This window comes from Megalobrama amblycephala, linkage group LG13 (genome assembly GCF_018812025.1).
Source record: "Megalobrama amblycephala isolate DHTTF-2021 linkage group LG13, ASM1881202v1, whole genome shotgun sequence".
NCBI classification, from domain to species: domain Eukaryota; kingdom Metazoa; phylum Chordata; class Actinopteri; order Cypriniformes; family Xenocyprididae; genus Megalobrama; species Megalobrama amblycephala.
Genome location: NC_063056.1, coordinates 13,974,188 through 13,995,853, shown reverse-complemented (window position 1 = coordinate 13,995,853; position 21,666 = coordinate 13,974,188). Strand labels below are relative to the sequence as shown.

General features: G+C 37.8%; 1 protein-coding gene across 2 annotated transcripts; it reads left to right on the top strand.

Moving 5' to 3' along the window:
- Positions 1-14,758: 14,758 nt before the first annotated feature.
- Positions 14,759-19,452, top strand: LOC125244026 (tumor necrosis factor receptor superfamily member 4-like). 2 transcript variants are annotated; one of them, XM_048153940.1, is made up of 5 exons: positions 14,759-14,905; positions 17,814-17,893; positions 18,100-18,202; positions 18,289-18,414; positions 18,519-19,452. In XM_048153940.1, exons 2-5 carry the CDS (start codon positions 17,819-17,821, stop codon positions 18,755-18,757), a joined length of 543 nt encoding a protein of 180 aa, XP_048009897.1. In that variant the 5' UTR covers positions 14,759-14,905; positions 17,814-17,818; the 3' UTR covers positions 18,758-19,452. The 2 variants fall into 2 exon arrangements, with proteins under 2 accessions (XP_048009897.1, XP_048009898.1); XM_048153941.1 differs by having other exon boundaries at positions 14,822-14,905; positions 17,817-17,893.
- Positions 19,453-21,666: the final 2,214 nt, after the last annotated feature.

The following is a 21,666-nucleotide window of genomic DNA, read 5'->3' as shown; positions in this document are numbered from 1 at the left end:
AAAATCATATTCAGCATAAACTCATTAGTCAGCTATTAGAGAGGAGCATTCTGCTAATTATATGCACCACATTACATGTTCATTATAATTTAATTTTAAATATTGTTTTTATAATTAATTTATGTATTTCATTTTTGAATAAATAATTTATGACAGCTACAATTTAAATGTTTACATTTCAAAAAACTAATTAGAGTAGAAATATGATTATGTAATTCTAAAGTTTACATAATCATAACTTTATTATAAAACAAAAAAATCATACAAATCACACAAATTAGCATTGTATTTGTTTCTTTATTTAGTACTTCCCAGATGAAGCAGTTCATTCTGCAAGGTGTAAGTAAACGTTTGACCGCAACTGCATCACCCAAGATGAATTACCTCAGTAATCAGGACAACACTGTTGTAGAATCCTGGGAGAAGCTCCTTCACATTTCCCACAAACACCAGGATTCCAGTGACCACACCATCTTCACTGACACTGGCCTTTAAAAATAGAGAACATTTTTATAAACATTTTTATTCCTACTTTACAAGGAATTAAACATAACTTTATCTATTACACAAATATAGATAAATAACCCAAGACCCAAGCAAATTGAGGGGTTTTGCTTTGAAAATAATGATATAATATCATTATATATAAATATATAATGATTAGATGGGGATTTGTAAGTGCACAGGTGAGAATTTATTGCTTGCAAATAGAAAAGATTCAAAGCATTTAAAAGCTATAAGGACAGTTTATGGCAGTGTTTTAGCTTGTAGTGTGTGATCAGGGTGGCTGAATTAATGGAAAAACTTGTAACATCACCTCATCAATACGGGTCTTTGATTCCACACAGCTTGCACTGTATCTCCAATAACAAATCTGTACTGATCCCACAAAATGAATATATATAACAACAGATAAGCACAAAAATATTACATATTACAAACACAAACAGTAATTGAACAACTAACTTTTCAAATGCAAATAGAAAAATAGATTATAAGCATTACTGGTGGTTATAATAGCGATTAAATGTATATAATTGTCTTTAAATGTTACAAGATCAGATCTTTGAATTTAGTTCTGCAAATTTAACTTAAAGTCATTTAAAATGATTAAACAGGAAACATGATTAATTCACCTCCATATTGCGATTAAACTAAATAAGTTACACTCATAAGAACTGCTATGTTCCGGTGAAAAAAATAAAAATAAAGAGAGCATATATCAAGATACTTACTTGGTTCTTTATTTGTAGTACATAACGTCTCATCTGCAGTCATCCAAACGTGCGCTCCTTTGTTTTCTTCTTTGATCAGCAATCAGACATCCCAAGTCTCCCGGAAGTTCCGAGAGTCTCCCGCATATTGATAGCGACTCCCTGATACCCGCAAATTAGTTAAAATCTCCCGGAATCTAGAGCGAGCGAGCGAGCAAGAGCGCGCATGCGAGACAGAACCTGCGTCTCAATCAGCTCCCTAGCTCCCTAGGTCGTGAATTAGAATTAATGTAAATGAATGTGGCTGATTCCCTGATCAGTGCCCTGACTACTGAACTAGGGAGCTGATTGATACACACCCAGAGACTGTGTTTCAAACCGTGTAGCGCGCGCACGGCAGAGAGGAAGAGGGAGCGAGAGACCTTGCGTTTGTGTGCTAGTGGGCTTGTGTGTGAAGGGCATGTAAGACAGAGAGAATCCCGATTGGCCTGTTTCGGCAAATCAACCAATCAATTGTCAGTGTGGGCGGGCTTTTATCTCTTCTCCCGTACCAAATTAATCAGTTATGTCTATCTAGAAACAGGAGCACCATAGCAGAGGGAGAGTGCCACAAAAAAAAAAAAAGTATAAGACACATTTTATGGCAGACTACACCATAGTGTACCCCTGTTTAAAGTTGCAATGGAAAATAAATAAAAGCAGTTTACATAAAAAGTATAAGCAGCTTATATAAATAGTAAAAGTAATCTACATATTTAAACATAATTAACAAATAATTTCATAGGCCTTTAGCGTATAGAAATAATATTTTATGCTTTTATATCTTTTAGGGATCACAACATGTTAAAACAAAGGCATAGGAAATAGGCCTAGGCCTACATGTAGCCTACATTTGGCGTGTATGTAAATAGTTACTTCATTGTTCTGTTATATTCAGCTGTATTTCGGTATACAAGTAAAGTCATGTTCTTTTTTTTGGGGGGGTACCTCCCTGAAATGACTTTTTGCAGGTTGGGATGTCTGAGCAATGTTGCCTCACGCATCGCGATCACAGAAAGATGGCTGAAGGTACATTTTTCAAACTCTGGTGAAGTAGTGCGCCGTCATGACGTAGTATTTTTGCGCATGCGCATTAAACAAAAAGTTTATAGGCTATAATACGTGCATGATTAAATTTGTTCAAGTTGAAGTTCTTCTAATTCATTGTTGTAGTTAGACTGTAAGTTTACAGAACTTGACACATTCACCTAACTGAAATTCAATTATTTTATGGTTTAGTCTGATTAAAATTAAATGTATTTTAACTGAATATGAATTCAAATTAATTTTTAGATCTGTTAAACTTTTGCTTGCAATTAAATATGCTTAATCAACTTAGAACAACAATGATATTAAAAGTATTATACACATATGTAAAGTACAGCACTGTTGCTTTAAGTATCACAAATACAGCACTCCATAAAAAAAAAAACAAAAAAAAACATTTTATGTCAAATATTATGTAGAAAACTGACACTAGTCGAGTTTAGAGCAGGAGCTGGTGATAAAAATTTCAACAATAAGTTGTACTGGATTATATACTGTATAAGCAAGTGTATTGAAATTCAAAAGAAAAATAAATTACAAGTGTATTAATGCACACAGTATTTATTAAAGACTAAGCAAAAAGTAAAAAGTAAAAAGTGCTCTTAAGCATGTTTAGAAATATTGTCATGAAAGTGTACTTTAAAGTTAATTAGACATTATTACAAAGTGCATTTTTAAAAAAGTGTTAATAAATATTGTCATTTAAGTGTACTTTCTTTAAGTACAACTTAAGTCATTATTACAAAGTGCATTTTTAAAAAGTGCACTTAAGCGTGTTAATAAATATTGTTATTAAAGTGTAATTTCTTTAAGTACAACTTAAGTCTGTCACGGTGCACACAAGAACAAGATGGTAAGATCCAAGTGCAGCGATGTTTATTACAGGAGACTCCAAGCATGTAATCCAGAACACAGGCAAAGGTTAAACTCCACAAAAACAGTCCAATACAAAAAGCCAGAGAAACAAAGTGCACGTAACAAAATACAACAAACCACAACTGAGGACAGAAACAACTGAGATTAAATAGACAGACACTGATTACAAAATACATGACAGCTGGGTGTAATGATGTGATAAATGGATAATGAGTCCGGCAGTGCGTTATGGGTAGTGTAGTCAATGGGGTGAAAACAGTCCAGGATGGAGTGCCCTCAAGTGGCTAATTCGGGCACTCTCACTGACGGTCGTGACATTACCCCCCCTCAAAGGAGCGGCTACCAGACGCTCCACCAGACAAAACAAAAACGAAAAACAAACTCAGGAGGGAGGTGGACAGGAGGAGGATCAGGGGGAGGGATGGTGGGCCAGGACCAGAGTGCCCAACTGATAGCCAGGGTGGTGCTGGAGGAACTGACCAGGCTGGTTCCAGTGGTTCTGGAGTCCTGGCTGAGTGCCAGGGTGGCGCTGGAGGAACTGACCAGGCTGGTTCCAGAGGGTCTGGAATCCTGGCTGATTGCCAGGGTGGCGCTGGAGGAACTGACCAGGCTGGTTCCAACGGTTCTGGAGTCCTGGCTGAGTGCCAGGGTGGCGCTGGAGGAACTGACCAGGCTGGTTCCAGAGGGTCTGGAATCCTGGCTGATTGCCAGGGTGGCGCTGGAGGAACTGACCAGGCTGGTTCCAACGGTTCAGACGGCCTGGGCAGTGGCGGCAGGGCAGAAAGCCTGGGCGGCGGCGGCAGGGCAGAGGGCTTGGATGACGGCGGCAGGACAGAAGATCTGGGCGGTGGCGGCAGGGCAGAAGGCTTGGACGGCGGCAGGGCAGTAGGCTTGGACGGCGGCGGCAGGGCTGGCCAAGGGTGCTTCGTGGCCATATCAGGGAGAGCGGGCAGCTCGGTGACGGCCTCCGTGGCCGTATCAGGGAGAGCGGACAGCTCGATGACGGCCTCCGTGGCCGTATCAGGGAGAGCGGAGGACTCAAGGACGGCAGCGGGCTCAGACTGGAACTGCTCTGGGACGGCAACGAGTTCAGACTGGAACTGCTCAGGGACGGCAACGTGCTCAGACTGGGGCTGCTCTGGGACGGCAGCGTGCTCAGGCTGGGGCTGCTCTGGGACGGCAGCGTGCTCAGGCTGGGGCTGCTCTGGGACGGCAGCGTGCTCAGGCTGGGGCTGCTCTAAGAGCATCCTCCAGGCACGCAAGACCGCCAAAACATAGAACGTGAGGACAGCCCTCTTAGCCATCACCGGACTAATAGGGAGAGCATGCCGTACTGGAGCGGACTCACTGGCTGGAGCGGACTCACTGGCTGGAGCGGACTCACTGGCTGGAGCGGACTCACTGGCTGGAGCAGGCTCTGGAGTGGACTCACTAACTGAAGCGGGCTCTGGAGTGGATTCACTGACTGGAGCGGGCTCTGGAGTGGACTCACTGGCTGGAGCGGGCTCTGGAACGGACTCACTGGCTGGAGCGGGCTCTGGAGTGGACTCACTGGCTGGAGCGGGCTCTGGAGCGGACTCACTGGCTGGAGCGGGCTCGGGCTGTTCTGAGTGCATCCTCCAGGCACGCAAGACAGCCAAAATATAAAAAGTGAAGACAGACCTCCTGGCCATCACGGGACTGACAGGGAGAGCATGCGGGACTGGAGTGGACTCACTGGCTAGAGCGGGCTCTGGAGTGGACTCACTGGCTGGAGCGGACTCACTGGCTGGAGCGGACTCACTGGCTGGAGCGGACTCACTGGCTGGAGCGGACTCACTGGCTGGAGCGGACTCACTGGCTGGAGCGGACTCACAGGCTGGAGCGGGCTCTGTAGTGGGCTCACTGGCTGGAGCGGGCTCTGTAGGGGACTCACTGGCTGGAGCGGACTCACTGACTAGAGCGAGCTCTGTAGTAGACTCACTGACTGGAGCGGCCTCACTGACTGGAGCGGCCTCACTGACTGGAGCGGCCTCACTGACTGGAGCGGCCTCACTGACTGGAGCGGCCTCACTGACTGGAGCGGCCTCACTGACTGGAGCGGCCTCACTGACTGGAGCGGCCTCACTGACTGGAGCGGCCTCACTGACTGGAGCGGCCTCACTGACTGGAGCGGCCTCACTGACTGGAGCGGCCTCACTGACTGGAGCGGCCTCACTGACTGGAGCGGCCTCACTGACTGGAGCGGCCTCACTGACTGGAGCGGCCTCACTGACTGGAGCGGCCTCACTGACTGGAGCGGCCTCACTGACTGGAGCGGCCTCACTGACTGGAGCGGCCTCACTGACTGGAGCGGCCTCACTGACTGGAGCGGCCTCACTGACTGGAGCGGCCTCACTGACTGGAGCGGCCTCACTGACTGGAGCGGCCTCACTGACTGGAGCAGGCTCTAGAGTGGACTCACTAACTGAAGCGGGCTCTGGAGTGGATTCACTGACTGGAGCGAGCTCTGGAGAGGCCTCCGGGTCTTGGGGGATGGAAGCCTTCCTCCTCCTCTTCCTCCTTTTAGATGTGGGAAGCGGAGACTCAGTGCCAACCTCCTCTGAGGCCTCTGAAGCGGATTCACGGGCTGGGACGCACTCATGGGCTGGAGCAGGCCTTGGAAAGGACACACGGGCTGGAGCGGGTGCTGGAGGTAGTCGAAGCGGCCCATTCCCACGCAGATGCAGGTAATTGGAGAAATTCCAAAAGTTTAACCCCCTTACCAGCTCCATCTCCCACTGCGGCAGAGGTTTATCCAGACAGTTATTAATTGTGTCTTTGAGGACCGTATCAGAGAGACCATACCCCTCCGCCCGTGACCAGAACTTCTGGACGAATGCCCGCACTCCCATTCTCCTCTGGCGGAGAGTTGCCAAAAGGGCCTGAGCCTCCTCAGCCCCCACGGATGACCGGAGTCTCCTGCTGCTGGATCCTTGCATAGCGGTGGTTTGTTCTGTCACGGTGCACACAAGAACAAGATGGTAAGATCCAAGTGCAGCGATGTTTATTACAGGAGACTCCAAGCATGTAATCCAGAACACAGGCAAAGGTTAAACTCCACAAAAACAGTCCAATACAAAAAGCCAGAGAAACAAAGTGCACGTAACAAAATACAACAAACCACAACTGAGGACAGAAACAACTGAGATTAAATAGACAGACACTGATTACAAAATACATGACAGCTGGGTGTAATGATGTGATAAATGGATAATGAGTCCGGCAGTGCCTTATGGGTAGTGTAGTCAATGGGGTGAAAACAGTCCAGGATGGAGTGCCCTCAAGTGGCTAATTCGGGCACTCTCACTGACGGTCGTGACAAAGTCATTATTACAAAGTGCATTTTTAAAAAGTGCACTCAAGCGTGTTAGTAAATATTGTCATTTAAGTGTACTTTAAGTACAACTTAATTTGACATTACAACGGGCATTTTTAAAAAGTGCACTTAAGCGTGTTAATAAATATTGTCATTAAAATGTACTTTCTTTAAGTACAACTTAATTAGACATTATTACAAAGTGCATTTTTAAAAAGTGCACTCAAGCGTGTTAGTAAGTATTGTCATTTAAGTGTACTTTAAGTACAACTTAATTTGACATTACAAAGGGCATTTTTAAAAAGTGCACTTAAGCGTGTTAATAAATATTGTCATTAAAATGTACTTTCTTTAAGTACAACTTAATTAGACATTATTACAAAGTGCATTTTTAAAAAGTGCACTCAAGCGTGTTAGTAAATATTGTCATTTAAGTGTACTTTCTTTAAGTACAACTTAATTAGACATTATTGCAAAGGGCATTTTTAAAAAGTGCACTCAAGCGTGTTAGTAAATATTGTCATTTAAGTGTACTTTCCTTAAGTACAACTTAATTTGACATTATTGCAAAGGGCATTTTTAAAAAGTGCACTTAAGCGTGTTAATAAATATTGTCATTTAAGTGTACTTTCTTTAAGTACAACTTAATTAGACATTATTACAAAGTGCATTTTTAAAAAGTGCACTTAAGCATGATAATAAATATTGTCATTAAAGTATATTCTATTTAAGTACACTTAAGTGGCCTTTAATTTTAATTATATTATATTATCCGCAAGTGCACTTTTTAAAAAGTATACTTTAAGATTTGAAGTACACACAAAGTACACTTTCAATACAATTAAGTGCACTTCTTTTTCACAAGGGCATGGTTACTAACCTGACTAAAACAGGTTACTGCAGTGTCAAGCCCAGATGTAGACAGATGATTCAATAAATCCAGCTCTGTGCGCATTGCGTTTCTACCATTTGTCATCTTTACTAGTTTATCTTACTTTATTATCTTTACTGACTCGACAAACTTTACAGAATTGAGAAAGAAAGCTTGTCAGACTCAAGGGGTAAGGAGTTCAAAACAGTCTTAATGATGATTTTTTTTAAAAATTAAAGTTATTATTATTATTTAAATTTTGTCCTCCAAACTTACATTCAAATACAGAGATATTTTTGCTATATATGTTGGGTAAACTAGTGAACATGATAAAACATACATTCAGACCAGAGTCAATTAATAAGGCAGAATTGAACAGAAAGGAATTGTGTTCAGGGTATTATTAAATTCATATTTATTAAGTCACGCATGAGTAATTTGTCACGCTTGACCCAGTCAATCCTCACAATGCATTATACATAATACAATACATAATTTGGATTGTTATTTTTCATAAAAAAATTGGGTTCTCCATTTTCAGTAGTCAATCTCTCGGTTTCCTGATTCCTAATAATTAAAATCTCAACATTAAAGGGACAGTTCACCCAAAAATGAAACTTCTGTCATCATTTACTCCTCCTCAAGTTGTTCCACACCTGTATAAATGTCTTTGTTCTGCTGAACACAAAGGAAGATGTTTGGAAGAATGCTTGGTTACAAAGATTCTTCCAATTATTTTCCTTTGTGTTCAGCAGAACAAAGACATTTATATAGGTGTGGAACAACTTGAGGTGGAGTAAATGATGACAGTCATTTTTGTTTCATTTTTGGGTGAACTATCCAGTTTCAAGTTTCATTTTTGGGTGATCAAGAGGGATGGGCAGTATTTCAGATACATGTATTTAAAATACGTATTTGAAATACAAAATACTATTTTGTATTTTGTATTTTAAAGCCTTTGGAAAAAATCAAATGTAATTTGTATTTAAATACATTTAAGATGAGTATTTTTGTATTTTCAAAATACTCAAAATACTTTGAGACAGTCATCCTCTTTATCAGGGTGTTGTTTTCAAGCATTAACCTTACTGCATGTTAGGGATGGGTGATATCATATGACAATATCGTAGATTCGTAGCGATGATATAAATTGTGAATCGATGGAACTTTTTCTAAATCGTTTACATAGATAGGACTTTCCGCTTTCTCTTTAGCTTTGTGCAGTTGAAGCCTTTTTTATTCTTTTGCAATTCGCATGGCTGTACGCCATGAACCTGCTTACTGCGCGTGCTCCTCAGTAAACCTACGAGGCTTTTATGCTTGACGTGCTCTCCGTTGTATAATTCTGTGAAACGACAGAGGGCGACTCTGAGTAATTGTTCTCCAAACCACCAAAAAGCAGCAATGAGAGGAAGTAGTTTGCCGAATAATTTGTCAAACACCTCTTATACTATGTCAAACACTCGTCTCATGAGAAGTTTGTGAATAAATGGATTTCTTTACATGTAAACCGATTAGGTTGTAGGTCATTTTGACGACACATGTGAAAAAGTTTTTTAGTACACTTCTTAAACCCTAACCAAATAATCAAGTTAAAGGGTCATGAAACCCCAAAACACTTTTTTTGAGATGTAAACAGATATGTATAGGCTGCACATCATTGAAAACACTAAAGGTACTCATTAATGTTACTCATAAGTGAAAAATAGTTATTTTTGCATTTTTCAGAGCGATTTCTGTCTTCCTGTTTGAAAAGCCGAGTCGGAGCAACGTCACAAAATATGACGTCATCGTGTACTTTCGAACATGCTGACGTAGACCGTTTTGAGCGATTCTCGACATATATTCATGACATAAAGCTCATTCAATCCAATCACTGCGCTGTAGTATGCATACGATATGAGGAAGTGTCACTTTTCTTGCCTCGGTCTCTTGTCATTCAGAGACATATCATTGGTGTTCGTTTCCTCAGTACTACAACACAATGTGTTTTCCTGCGACGCGACCAGAGCAGAGGTTTGTGTGCATGTGGATTGTTTTGCTGTAATCTACCAGCACAAATGGAAAATATGTTCGCGTGAGATCGCATTACAGCAGAGAATTCAAATGTCACAAAAGTGCTGCTCATTCACCTCTGCCTGCTCTAGCAGCGTTCAAGCGCGCGAGCCGTAGGCTGTTTCCCTCAGCACAGCAGCACATGTGTTGTTTGTATTTTGCCCGCGATGCGGTCAGAACTGGAGTTTGAATACGAACACATGAAAAATACGATTGTTTTTATGTTATACACGCGGAGCGTGCATATGATCGGTTTCAGCGCGGAGCTCCGCGATGAGTTTAATAACACTAGCCACGTGACACATAGCTCATACAGAATAAAGTATCCGTGTTTAAAGTTTTTATTTCACACATTCTCCTGCACCAAACATTAACCAGCACGGTGTAGTTATGCACACATATTTCATCAAGTCTTCTTCAAATGAATTATATGTGCAAACTGGACACTGATACAGTGGTGTAGCCTATCTGAACGCAACGACACGATTATTCTAAAAGACTGATTTTGAGACTGCGGTGCTCGTAAACGTAATCAAAGTAACCTATTATTAGCCCTATTAAATATTCTTTCACATTTCTCCCTTTGGGCTTGGGAGTTTGTTGACATTTTCTCCGTGCTCATATATTAATATTCATTATTCTGTATAATGAGTGTGTTGTATGTCTCTGTTTCATTGGTTGTTCTCTCCCCTCTTCTCCCCCCTCTACACTCCCACTTTTTCAGAGCTTTACACGCCCATTTTCACAGACTTTTTGAAACTCAGAGGTGTGAACGACCAGGGTAAAACAGGGGGGTTTCATGACCAGTAAACTTGAAATTGTGACTTGTGACATTAGAACAAAACATATTAATATGATAACATATGTATAACACTAAATTGAACAATACTGTGTTATATATGTTTTTTAATTCATTAATTATTTTATTTCAATTAACGATTGTATTAAACACAACCATTACTTTATTCATTATTTCTGCTATGCAGGCTTATTTTGTAAATGTAATCATTTTATATTTTACAAACATGGTGCTTTATGAAAATGTAACTGGACACATTTCCAAATTGTGATTGTGTTTACCCATCTATGCAAATGTTTGTTTATTTAGAAACGAAATAATTAGGTTAATCATTGTCTGTCTCCATCAGTTTAGTGTAGTGATTGTGTGCATTTGTGATGACAATGATGAAAGATACACTACACTTTTAGTTTTATTGTTCACCAAAAAAAAAGTGCCAAATGATTTCTAATTAAAAAAGTTTTTATTTTAGATAAACTTTATATTTTCTAATTATGTATATAGAAACAAATAAACTTTACATTAAATAAATATAAAAGTTACTATACTACTTGCGTAAAAAAAAGCATCAAAAGAGTTTGAAATTCAGTTTTTGCTGTGGTATCAAAACTGATATTGATAATTGTGAAACCATGCCATATATTGTTACTGTGAAGTAAAATTAAGATTTTGGTCACGTCACCCATCCCTATTCTTTGCTATATAGCAGAAAAGGTTCCCACAGTTTTACAGTTTTTTTAGTAGTGTTCACCATAAGTAATAGACTACATTGTAACCTTGTCAGAAGTAAGTATATAAATGGCTGCTATTTTGCACTACATAAGTTTATTTGTAATTACCAGCAAGGAAGCAAGCACTTAAGAAAGAGAGAGAGAGAGAGAGAGAGAGAGAGCAGAAATGAGGTAAGTTTCTAAGTAGTTGCACACATCTAAATGCTTTTTGGCATTCAGAATAGGCCCAGATAGATTTCAGCCTAATAGGGATACCTGCACTGAATCTTCAATTTCACATGTATTTTGTGTATTTTCAAAATACAAAATACTGTATTTGTATTTAAATACATTTTCCCACACAGTATTTTGTATTTGTATTTAAATACATTTTTCCACACAGTATTTTGTATTTGTATTTTAAATACATTTCCATGTATTTACGCCCATCTCTGCATCTCTGTCAAAAACCCTTCAAGTTCCTATATTTCAGTCACATCCAACCAAATCTCCAGCCATAAATAAATAAAATAAAAATAGTTTTTACCCTGAACTCCCTTAATAGATATCATTAAGAAGTGACATCATGCAGGCCGGTTCAGAAACTAATTGATTGTTTGAGTAAGGAGATGACTATGAGCTTAAAGACATATTTCAGCCATTTACTCACCCTAATGTCATCCCAGAACTGTATGACTTTCTCTCTTCTGTGGAAGATGATGTTATGAGAAATGTGCTTCTTTGTTTTTCTTTTGGTTTATACAATGTAACCAAAGTCCCTTTAACTCCCTCGGGTCGGCGGTCACACCGGCGTGATCACCGCGGTTTTTTTCTAACTAGTGTGAAAGAGACTCAAAATACTCCGTCAATGTTGCACATAAAATTAAGAGCTATACACCATTTTAATCTGTGGAATATCTTCTTTTATTTGTGTACACTCAGAGTAAAAACAAAATGTTGTGCTTTTTGTAAAATAAAGAAAACTAACATGATGCGTGTTCTGTTGTCTCCCTCTGAACGAAGTCCAATCTGATAGTTCTCAGAAAATGAACTGTAACTTATGAATACTAATGACAAAAAAATGACACATATGTCTAAAGAAACGTTGAAATGTCAGGTTTTAAATCGTACAAGTCAAATCGAAAACAAACATTATGTGTTTATGTAATCTGTATGAAAAGAGAGCCATGTCAGAAGTCCTTGATTCAGCTCATTATCCGCTAATGCTATTCAGACGCAAATTCAGTCAATACATGCATACATCGTCTCAATCGTGTATTTAGTCTTGAAAAGTGTTTTGAATAGCCATAGTTAGCGATCTCTGTCCTCTGTTAGTTCAGTTATTTCCTGGATTGCCTATTCTTCTTTAGCATTGGCATTTGTGGACTAAAAGTGCACAGAGCGCCCTCCGGCTGCAAGTATGAATTAAAAACAGTATCCAGCGTTCATAGTGATAACAATAAATATTGAATAAATATTACTCCTCTGTATAGAAAATTGACATAAACATGAGAATCCATCAATATTTCTCCAAATGTGCATGCTTTTAAGCTAAAAGCCTATATGAAATGCCATAGAGGTAACATAACTGTTCAGACACTTTGTATCATATAAATGTATTATATTTTAATAATAGAATACCATTATTTTAAATTGTAATAATATTTCACAGTATTGCTGTTTTTTCTGTATGTTTGATTTACATTATGATGAGCTTGAGACATGATCAACAGGGTTTTTTCACAGCCTATCTGACTGAAAGACCTCATTATTTATGCAGGTCATTAGAGCTCTTTATCTGATTCTTTTGTCTTCTCAGGTGAGAATCATCCATTATTCATGATGATTCACGCCTCCACGCATACTGTGTTTCTTGACCAAAGATGTTTTAGAAAATTTAAATCTCTCTATTGTTTTATATGAAGGAGTAGGAATGATAATTTTTACATAATTTTGAAGCAAAAATTCTAGTCTACAACCTCCAATACCCAGAAGTCTTGTGAACACAGATTTAATATATTTTTTTTGGCTTTATTTCAGTGACTTAAGTTTTTTGTTTTTTCAATAACCACGCATAAACGTTATTCCTTCAAAAATACAAACATGTACATACATGTTCCTTATATATTATTGTAGCCTAGTTTGTGCTGAATACAGTGTAATGACACTTTTGTCATTTATATGTTTATGAACAACTGAAAAAAGCACAAATGTCAGGGCATGTCAAAACTTCTCCAAGCCCCAAATCAGCCTCAGACCCCTGAGGGTTAAGACAAGTCATTTCACTCGGCGGCCATCTTTGAAACGCCTCTCGGGCATCCTGGGCATCATGCAGCTCCTATCTCTTTGAATGGGGAAACATCAAATTCTCCAAAACTGTTTGCCAACCTTACGATTAAATTTCAGATTTGAAATCACCAATGAAATCTAACAACAACCGGCTCATAAATTTAGTTTCTAAACGCTCGAATCATGACAAAAAAAACTGTATTTTTCAGGCTGGATCAAGCTAATGCGCATGCGCAGACCTAAATGCGCGTCTCTTCGGAGGCGCGCGTCTGACTGTTTCTATAGAAACCCGTGATTCTAACGGCCGCTGAAGTGATGCGATGACTTTAACAGTCGGCGATTGGCTCTTATTTAGAAGGCGGGACTTATTCCGCCATATTGCGCGTTACACTTTCTCCCATTCAAAACAATACAAGTGACACGTCTTGTGTTATTCTATAGTCTTTGATGTAACTGAATAGTAAATAGAAAAATAAGTAAAGTGAATAGTAAATAGAATAGAAAGTGTTATAAATTGAAGCTGATTGAAATTCATGCCATAATACTCTTCTATGGCAAGGAATGAAATAGTCCATTTGATGTTGGATTAAAAAAAATCTCTGTGAGAAACCAAGTTACACCAGGGTTACACAGTTATCTTCTGGCTATACAGTAAAAATATTAAATGTTTATCATGTCAATAATTAGCTAAGTTACTATCGATTAATCAGTTAAGGATAAAGTGTCTTTGAGGTCCATCCACAGCTGAATGAAACACGAGTTCTCAATCCATCCTTATCATTGAAGATCTCGACATCTCATTCATACAATGATGGGAAGACAGTTAATTATGAATTTTCACATTGTCATGAAAATGATGAGACCAGTGATCCACAATACCATATTATCATGATTTAGAATTGCTGAGCAGGGAACTTGTGGTATAACTGGAGATTTACTTCCCTTAAAAGTTTCCCTTATCAGTTTACTGGAACATGTGTATGGCTGTACAGTACATTCCATTTGGCTTGAAATGTGTAATATGAAATATGAAAATGTATGGCATTTTTGGGAATGCGTAATAACGTACTCAGCAGAAACTTCTATTTCCAGTTACAATGCCTAAATAGTTGGTGTCAAAATTAATAGCTTGCTTTTACATTATTTATTAATGATACATGATTGATATTGAATATTTCAAAGTCATATATCATGCTGACCACAATGTCTTTTAAAGTTAACAAATTTAGTGGAACAGATGTTCAAAAGTAATATTCTACTTTATTCTGGTTTTCCCCAAGGTTTACAATACTTTTTTTTATTTATTTATTTCATGCCTCATGACTGTATTTACCCTTTATACACAATTTAAGTCAAATTAAAACTAGGTGTTCTTCATTGAATGTTTAAATTAGAGCTTAGACACGTCATTTCTTCTTTGAAGGGAAGGGATTTTTTTTATTGAGTTCCTTGCTAGTGATGACTAATATCTGACCAGACCGGTTAATGTTTTGCTATTGCTCAATTTATTGTGGCCCAGTTAAAGCATGGTCTGTATTGTGTGGTTACATAGTGAAAACGGTGACTAATCACTGTCTTCTGTCTTATATAAGAGAACCTGAACCATTCATTCATAATTCTGTGTGATGGAATCAGGAGCAACTCTACATTAGATCCTGGTGGACTGAGGTAAAGTCATCTCCTCTTCTTTCTGTCAGTCAGTATAGTTTTATACAATTATATTAATAATATATTGAGATATAATTATATACAAACAAAATGTAACATTTAACTGGATAAATAAGGCCCGTTCACACCAAGAACGATAACTATAATGATAACTATATAAGTGTTTATTCTAAGCGCACACTGCAGTCATCTAGAGCTTTAAATGCTGGAGCTCTTTAAAACAGCATGATGGATTCTGATTGGCTGTAAATGTTTTTATCTTTCATCAGCTAAAAAAAAAATCTTCTAAAAATGATTCCAACAATATCGTTTCTCTGTGCTGTTATCGTTATAGTTGTGGTGTGGATTTTTAGAACTATATTTTTATCGTTATAATTCACACCAAGAACAATATCTATATCAGCGTCCACATCGACGAACGACAAAGCTCTGTTCATCAGGTTTGAGCTGGAGCGTTTTAAAGCAGATTAGATTCTGATTGGCTGTCAATGATTTTTAAAGTCGATCAGATCTAAGAATAATAATTCTGAAAGTGACTCCAACTATATCATATACGTGACCCTGGACCACAAAACCAGTCATAAGTCGCACAGGTATTTGTATATTTAAAGGTCCCGTTTTTCGTGGTTTTTTGAAGCTTTGATTGTGTTTATAGTGTGCAATATAACATGTGTTCATGTTTCGCGTGTAAAAAAACACAGTATTTTTCACATAATTTACTTATCTGTATACCGCTGTTTCCACTGTCATAAAAACGGGCTGATGACTTCCTTGTTCTATGAAGTCCCTCCTTCAGAAATACGTAACGAGTTCTGATTGTGCCAGCGGTTCCTGTGTTGTGATTCGACAGCTCTGAGCACACCGTGCCCGGAAAAGTCACGCCTCTTACCATAACGTGGAGATGCACGCGCTCAGTGTTATTGTAAACATGTCTTTAATTTTACCCTATCAATTTGAGCCGGAATCAGACCCGGTGATTGGACTGCGGGATGAAAATAACAGCGTTTCGACGACATGGCGACAAACACACTCTACAAACGCAACTCTTGTGTATTCCTGTGGGCGGAGGTTAGTCAAAAAACTGTTTTAGTGACGTCATTAAAGAAGGAAGTAGAGGGATGTAGTCCAAACTGTCCGTTCGATGTAGGTGACTTCTGTTAAATAAAATATCTCGCTTGGCATTGAACTTTGAGCTTTAAAATTTTACAGATTTTATTTATACTCTAACAACAACATTACACACTAACTAAAGTTTGAAACATGGGATCACGAAGAACGGGACCTTTAACAATACATTGTATGGGTCAAAATTATCGATTTTTTTTTTTAATTCCAAAAATCATTAGGATATTAAGTAAAGATCATGTTCCATGAAGATATTTTGTAAATTTCCTACACTCTAAAAAAATATTTTCATGATTTATCACAACATTTTTTCTTTTGTCAAATCAACTTCAATAATTAATGTGGTTCAGATAACATAATATTTTGAGTTTCTGTTGATTAAATCAATCGCCTTCATTGTATAAACTCAAATTTGTAGTTTCAATGAACTCAAAATTTTAAGGCAACCAGGTAACTTACTTTTTTAAGTTAAACCAACAATTAATTTTCACAGTGTACCATAAATATATCAAAAATGTATTTGTGTGAGTGGATATGTGGACTTCATTTGGACAATTTTAAAGGCGATTTTATCAATATTTTGATTTTTTTTGCGCCACCAGATTTTCAAAAAAAATGTAAATAGGCTATGGGCAATTGACGAATAGGCAGTAAAAAATGCTTTTTTGTAAAACACCATTTTTAAAAAACAAACAAACAAACAAACAAACAAACATATTTTTGTAGTGTGAAGTCTGATGTTTGAGAACTTACTAACTTTATCAATCACTAACTCACTCATTTATCAATTCTTTCACTGTTTTTTTTTAAACATTTTTACTGAACTGTACCATAAATGTGTCCTATGGTGTGACACAGCAAAAAAATAAGAAAAAAAACTCTTAATAATATACAAATAGCATGAGAGAGATTTATCTTCATTGTTAGAGACATATTTTTATATAGTGCTATTTATTTAATATGAAATTATGAAAAACATGATTTTTTTCCCCACGACTTTTTGGACATTTTCAATAAATACGAGACAAAGTTTGCTGTCATCCTTTCAAAGCTGCTGAAAATTATACCATTTTAAGATGAGTGATGATTATATCTCCCCTGTTCTTTTAAGATATTTTGAGACAAATCTGTGGTGTCACAGCACTGTCACACTAAAGGACAGAAATGGTAGTTATTGCATTAAAGACAGTGAGGGGTATTACATTAAAAAAGGTATTTTTCATTTAACCTTGAATGTGTCAAAGAAGAAAGAAAATTTAATTTTGATACAATAAACAATACCAACATGTTTAAAGAAAAAAAAAAAAAAAAAATCAACAAAATGAAATGTGACTCCTTGACAGAGCAAATATCTTTGAAACTTTAACACCCCAAAATATTTTTCAATGTAATTCATTTGTTTGTTAAAGAAGAAATAACATTTCATTTTGTTACATCATCAACCATGTTTTTTAAAAATCACATTTTTAAAGTATATAGCTGCTCTTTTTAAGGCATCATTTAGATTTTTTTTACTTTGCGTCCTTCTTTAGGATCTTTTCCCTTCTCAGTGGATCCCTGTTTATTTTCTCCCTATTTTATGCTTATTTTCATGACACTTTATAACAGTACAAATTTTCTGCAAAACATCAGAAAAGTTTTTTATCCAATGTAATTATTGCATTTAAGAATTATATAAACGTTCGTACTAGCCTTTATACATTATGAATCTTGTATATTTTGTATATTATAGTTCAATTCAAACATATCTCCTGAAATATTAAATCTATTCTTCTTTTCCCAGAAGTTATGATTGCACACATTATATGGCACTCCCAAGGACAACACATGAGGAAACTCCTGCTGTGTGTTCTGTTATTATTGGTGAGTCACTGGGAAACAGAATTCCGCTTTGACAAATTTCACAAATATGTGCTTCTGTTGTATAAATAAAGATTCCGTTATTAATCAGAGGTATTTGGAGAATGTTGTGACGCCATAGTATTTCAAAGGTCGATGTGATGACATCATACAGTTAAGCAACATCAGATCAAAAGTTCAGCTTCCTGAATTGTTAACCTTCTGCACAGATCGTAGGAGTTGTGACGGGACAGCGCAGTGTGAGCAACAAAGGGGATTGTTCTAAAAATGAATACTGGAGCGACGGGCTCTGCTGTGACAAATGTGCTCCAGGTACAGTGTCTCAAAATGCTGAATCAATGCAGTCAGTTTTCAGAGAGTCTGTTCAGTCTCTTCATCTGTCATGTGTTTTTCTTCAGGGTATAAGTTGATAAAGAAATGCTCTAGTGGAGTGCAGTCTGAATGTGTGAAATGTTCAGATGGGACGTACCAAGACAGTATGAATTATTTTCCGAACTGCTTCAGATGCCAGAAATGCACCAAGCGTAAGTGTAATACAGTTTTCCTTTCATGACTTCTGTAATTAACTTAAAATGATGTTCAAATTACATTTCTTTATATCTTGCTGTGTTGATTGCTTCTCTGACAGGTCATGCAGTGGTGATTTCACCATGTACACACCAAAATAACGCAGTTTGTGGATGTCAGCCTGGATTCCGGAAAAGATCCTTAGATGGGGATTCATTATTCAGTATTTCATGGGATTGTGTGCCCTTCAAAAGGACTCAAATGCAGAAAATGAATAACGCAGGTCTACCTCAACCACTGTCTGGCATTAACAATCAAATTACCTCTGACAAAAGTGCACTAAAAGTTAAATGTTTTTAGTTTTTATTCATTTCATATATTCATTTTATATCATATTTTTAATCATAATATTTAAAGGATGAACATTAAGACTGAATTGTGTTTACTTCATTATCCCTACATTATTTTTTTTTACATAATTATTATTATTAGTATTATTATGAGCTCAGTGAGGTTCACCTCAAAACTGTGGAGTCACTGCTTGTTTGCAAACAGAGACTGAAGACTTTTTGTACTCTTTTATTAATATTCTGTAAATATTATTGTAACTTGTTTACAGTGTTTTTAACTTTTTCTTTTCTATCTATGGAACTTGTGTGTGCACCTGTGTCCTTAAGAAAGATAATAATAATAATGATAGTACATTATTTTAGAAAAATGTATGTATCAAATGATAGCTAACAGATATTAATTGAATGTTTATTTGTACATCTCTCAGTCATAATTGTAGGCATTGTTATTGTATGTTTTGCCCTTACAAAGCTTTGATCTTAAAGCTTGAAGATCATCTTATAAGACATATTATTGGAAAACAGAGTGAAGACTGATATACATTAGGTTATCAGAATTTCAACTAACATATAAATAACAACTACATTATTTCATATTTTTGCTAAGTTTGGACCTCTAAATAAAACAGATGTTTTTCCCTCTAAATTGTCCTATATCATGATATATTGTATGCCTCATGTAAAACATTAAACACATGCAAACTATTTTTTTTTTATTATTTATTTGTCTAAAGGTTCAATAAACTTATATTTCGAAAAAATATTTTTCTGCTTTATTTTATATGTCAAGCTTTACAGGGCTCCTTTTTAATATTGTGTTTGATTTATAGCCCAGGCTATATAAATTTGTGTTAATATATAGTATATAGCCTAATATATAACCATTTATATATAGCCTAAATTAAACTGAGCCTATGAAACTAAAACTTGAGATTCACACACTTTTGAATGAGTGAATGTGTGTTTTGTCTGTAATGCTTCGTAGGCTATAATTGCGTTAAATAGTGGTCTTGGTTTCATAGTTTTGAAGTGTTTTAGTTTCCAGGAAAAGCCTAACCCGGTTTGAATGGCGGTGACGCTGGAATGAAACCACGTAAAACACCCATAGCGTCACATCCGCTTATTTATGAGTTTGGGAAGAAGACTAAACCAAAGGTGTGTTCGACATCGGCTGCGGCTGGATGCAACCGATCGGCGAGAGTAGCCGTGTGCAGGCGGGGAGGAGCTGAAAACGGAGACGTGAAGTCGGACACGCTGTGGTTCACGTAGTTTGCTGCATTTACGTCAGTCATGGCTGATCGTGTGGCGTTTGCTGTAAACTTATGCTTAATACTGTAAAAGTTTGTATGAAAGTCCAAAATAAACCTATACACAAAACCTTTATAAACAAATTAATCAAATAATAATAATGTAAAAAAAAAAAAAAGATGAAAACGACATGAAATATGAATTGTAGGCTACTGTTTTGAAAGTGCGTGTATGAGCATGAGTGGAACTGAAGAGGCTTACACTTACAGCATCTGTTTTTACAAGAATAAAGTTCAATATAAGCATATATTATTTAAATACCAATGTTGTGGGGTCTACGTTTCTTATCAGTTTTATTTTGATAAACATGACACAATAACATCGTGACTTCATGAAAAGAGCTTTAACTGTTATAAAAGTACAGATTTGTAAGCATTCGTGGAACTGAAGGCGTGAAAATAAACACGAAACACACGTGATCGTTGTCATGCGGTGAATCCGGCCAATCGTGAAACAGCTGTGTCGTCATCACAGCTCGTGCAGCCAGTGCCCAAGGAAGTCGACCGGAAGTTGAAGTCGGCCGGGTGCCGCCATCTTGTAGCAGAACTTCACTTGCGTTAGCATCCCCATTGACTCCCATTCATTTTGGCGTCACTTTGACAGTGAATAACTTTACATCTGAGGCGTTTAAAGACTCCATTTGTCCATTATTTATTTCTAAAGATACACGACAATGTATAAAGGGCTCCATTACCTTCTATGTTACATTATGGCCCCGTAGATACAGTTTTTGTAAAAATAGGCTAACGATTGCGTCATAACCACTCGACTCTCTGTCGCACAGTAGAGAAATTACCGTACAGACAGGAGGAGAAGCTCGCAGGCAATCGGGGAGATGTCAAGAGAGATGGCGTACTGGCGTTACATTTTAAAATACTATACAAAATAATTAATCAGAATACTTACTCCTGCTTACTCACGCCAAAGAACTCCCCGCTCAAGCTCGCCGTCTCTGCAAGATTAACGATGGCAGTTTTCACGCACAGCTACTAGAAGATTTACATCTGTCAGACAGGTTGCGGACGTCATCAAGCTTAGTTTGAGTCTGCGCGTCAGAAACGGAAGTGCTAAAAATCGCTAAAAATGGGCTTCACTTGTCTCAATTGAGTTCCAATGGAGTCGCTGTGTCCATTTCTTTTACTGTCTATGCGTGCAGCTCCTCTTGAGAAACTGCGCTGGCTGCCTCAGGCGGCTGATCTCGAATCGCTCTCGTGGTACTTTGAAGCCATACGTCACAGTCACATGGTGTCGGCGCTGTCTCAAGTCGGACAAAATTTCTTACCGGCATGCACTGCTTCAAGTCAGCCGCCGATCGGCCTTTGCGGCGCTGCATGAGCTCGAACACACCTCAAGATTTTAAATAAATGACGTAGCCGAAACAAACTGCACGAACACAGACACGTTATTTAAGCGGATAGATAGATAGATAGATAGATAGATAGATAGATAGAAAAAAATTATTAATTTAAAACGCTATTAAAATTTCATTAAAAATAAAATATAGGCTATGCTAAAATAAGCATTAAACTGAATACTGAAACGCGTAGGCTATAAAATGCTAGCGCTTGAGTGCGAGCTTATCACGTGCCATCACCTGTGTGACGTGAGTCA